The sequence below is a fragment of the Penaeus monodon genome, chromosome 15 (genome assembly GCF_015228065.2).
Source record: "Penaeus monodon isolate SGIC_2016 chromosome 15, NSTDA_Pmon_1, whole genome shotgun sequence".
NCBI classification, from domain to species: domain Eukaryota; kingdom Metazoa; phylum Arthropoda; class Malacostraca; order Decapoda; family Penaeidae; genus Penaeus; species Penaeus monodon.
Window position 1 is genome coordinate 35,942,486 of NC_051400.1, and position 1,093 is coordinate 35,943,578.

Sequence of the window (1,093 nt, forward strand, 5' to 3'; positions counted from 1 at the left end):
ACACAAATAAGTACAGAGGAAATTTTGCAAAATTGATACATGTTTGAATACATTCCTGCCTTTATTATTTTAGATATTTGGTACAGGTGTGGTAAGCTAGTGCATGGAATTATGTACTTTGGTTTAGTTTAAGGTTATGGTCCCATCTTAACAAATAAAAGTGATTATGGGTCCCTTTATGTCACTGTTAATTGTGTATTTATTAGATCATTTATAGAATGATGCCATGACCAAGGGTACTAATGGAAATCATGCTAATTATTTGTAGATTTCCTCATTAATTTTACATCTAATTTTGCAGAAGAATGAAACAGCAAGTGAAACCACAACACCTGTGAATGCGAGTCGTCACTCCCAGGAGAACACAACAGCCACCCAGACAGAGCCAAATGTATTTTCCTTGACTTCCCACCAGCATACAGTGCTGACACATACCTCAGACACTGCCCATGGAGCCAGTCATTATGCACCACCACACACTTTCAGCATGAGTCTGGCTACAGGAGGGATATCATCAAACAAGCAGCACTCCCTAGTTTCCTCCTCCCAGCCTGTGGCCACCACCACAGCCAGTCTGCCTGGCCATTCCTCACTACCACACCCTCCACAAATCACAGCCTCGCACTTCCAACCGTCTTCTGCATCGGGAAGTGGCCAGTGGCAACTTCCAATGGCAAATGCATCTCCAGGTGGGGCCTCCAGTACCCTGGAGGCTGCTAGCGAGAGCCATGCCAGTGCAATGCCCACCTCACAGCCTGAGTCATGGGCAGCCAGTAGCAGCAAGCCACACCTGGCAGAAGCATCTTCCAGTGTGTCACAGCAAGATACTGCTTCTTCAAGCAGTGCCAGCCAGATGAACAGCAGTCAGCAGGAGTGGGCAGAGCCAGAGCATGAAGAGGCTGTCATGGACGACCTATCTGAGCCGGTTCTACCAGTGCATGACCTTGCTGAAGCAGACCAATCACAAGGTATTTGGTATTGCCTTCAGCTTTGAGTTTTTTTATCTAACATTATTGTCATTGGTTTAGTTCATTTATTTGAATGTGAAAATGATATACTGATTTTTTTTTAACCCAGTCTAGGAGATTACATG

General features: G+C 44.8%; 1 protein-coding gene across 7 annotated transcripts in view; it reads left to right on the forward strand.

The window, feature by feature from the left end:
• Window positions 1–1,093, forward strand: part of LOC119581992 (pneumococcal serine-rich repeat protein-like) — a 14,058-nt gene that overhangs the window by 9,225 nt on the left and 3,740 nt on the right. For all 7 annotated transcript variants that reach the window (XM_037930181.1, XM_037930182.1, XM_037930183.1 and 4 more), the window contains one exon: window positions 302–968. In XM_037930181.1, coding sequence (XP_037786109.1) covers window positions 302–968 — 667 coding nt within the window. The remainder of the gene's footprint in view (window positions 1–301; window positions 969–1,093) is intronic.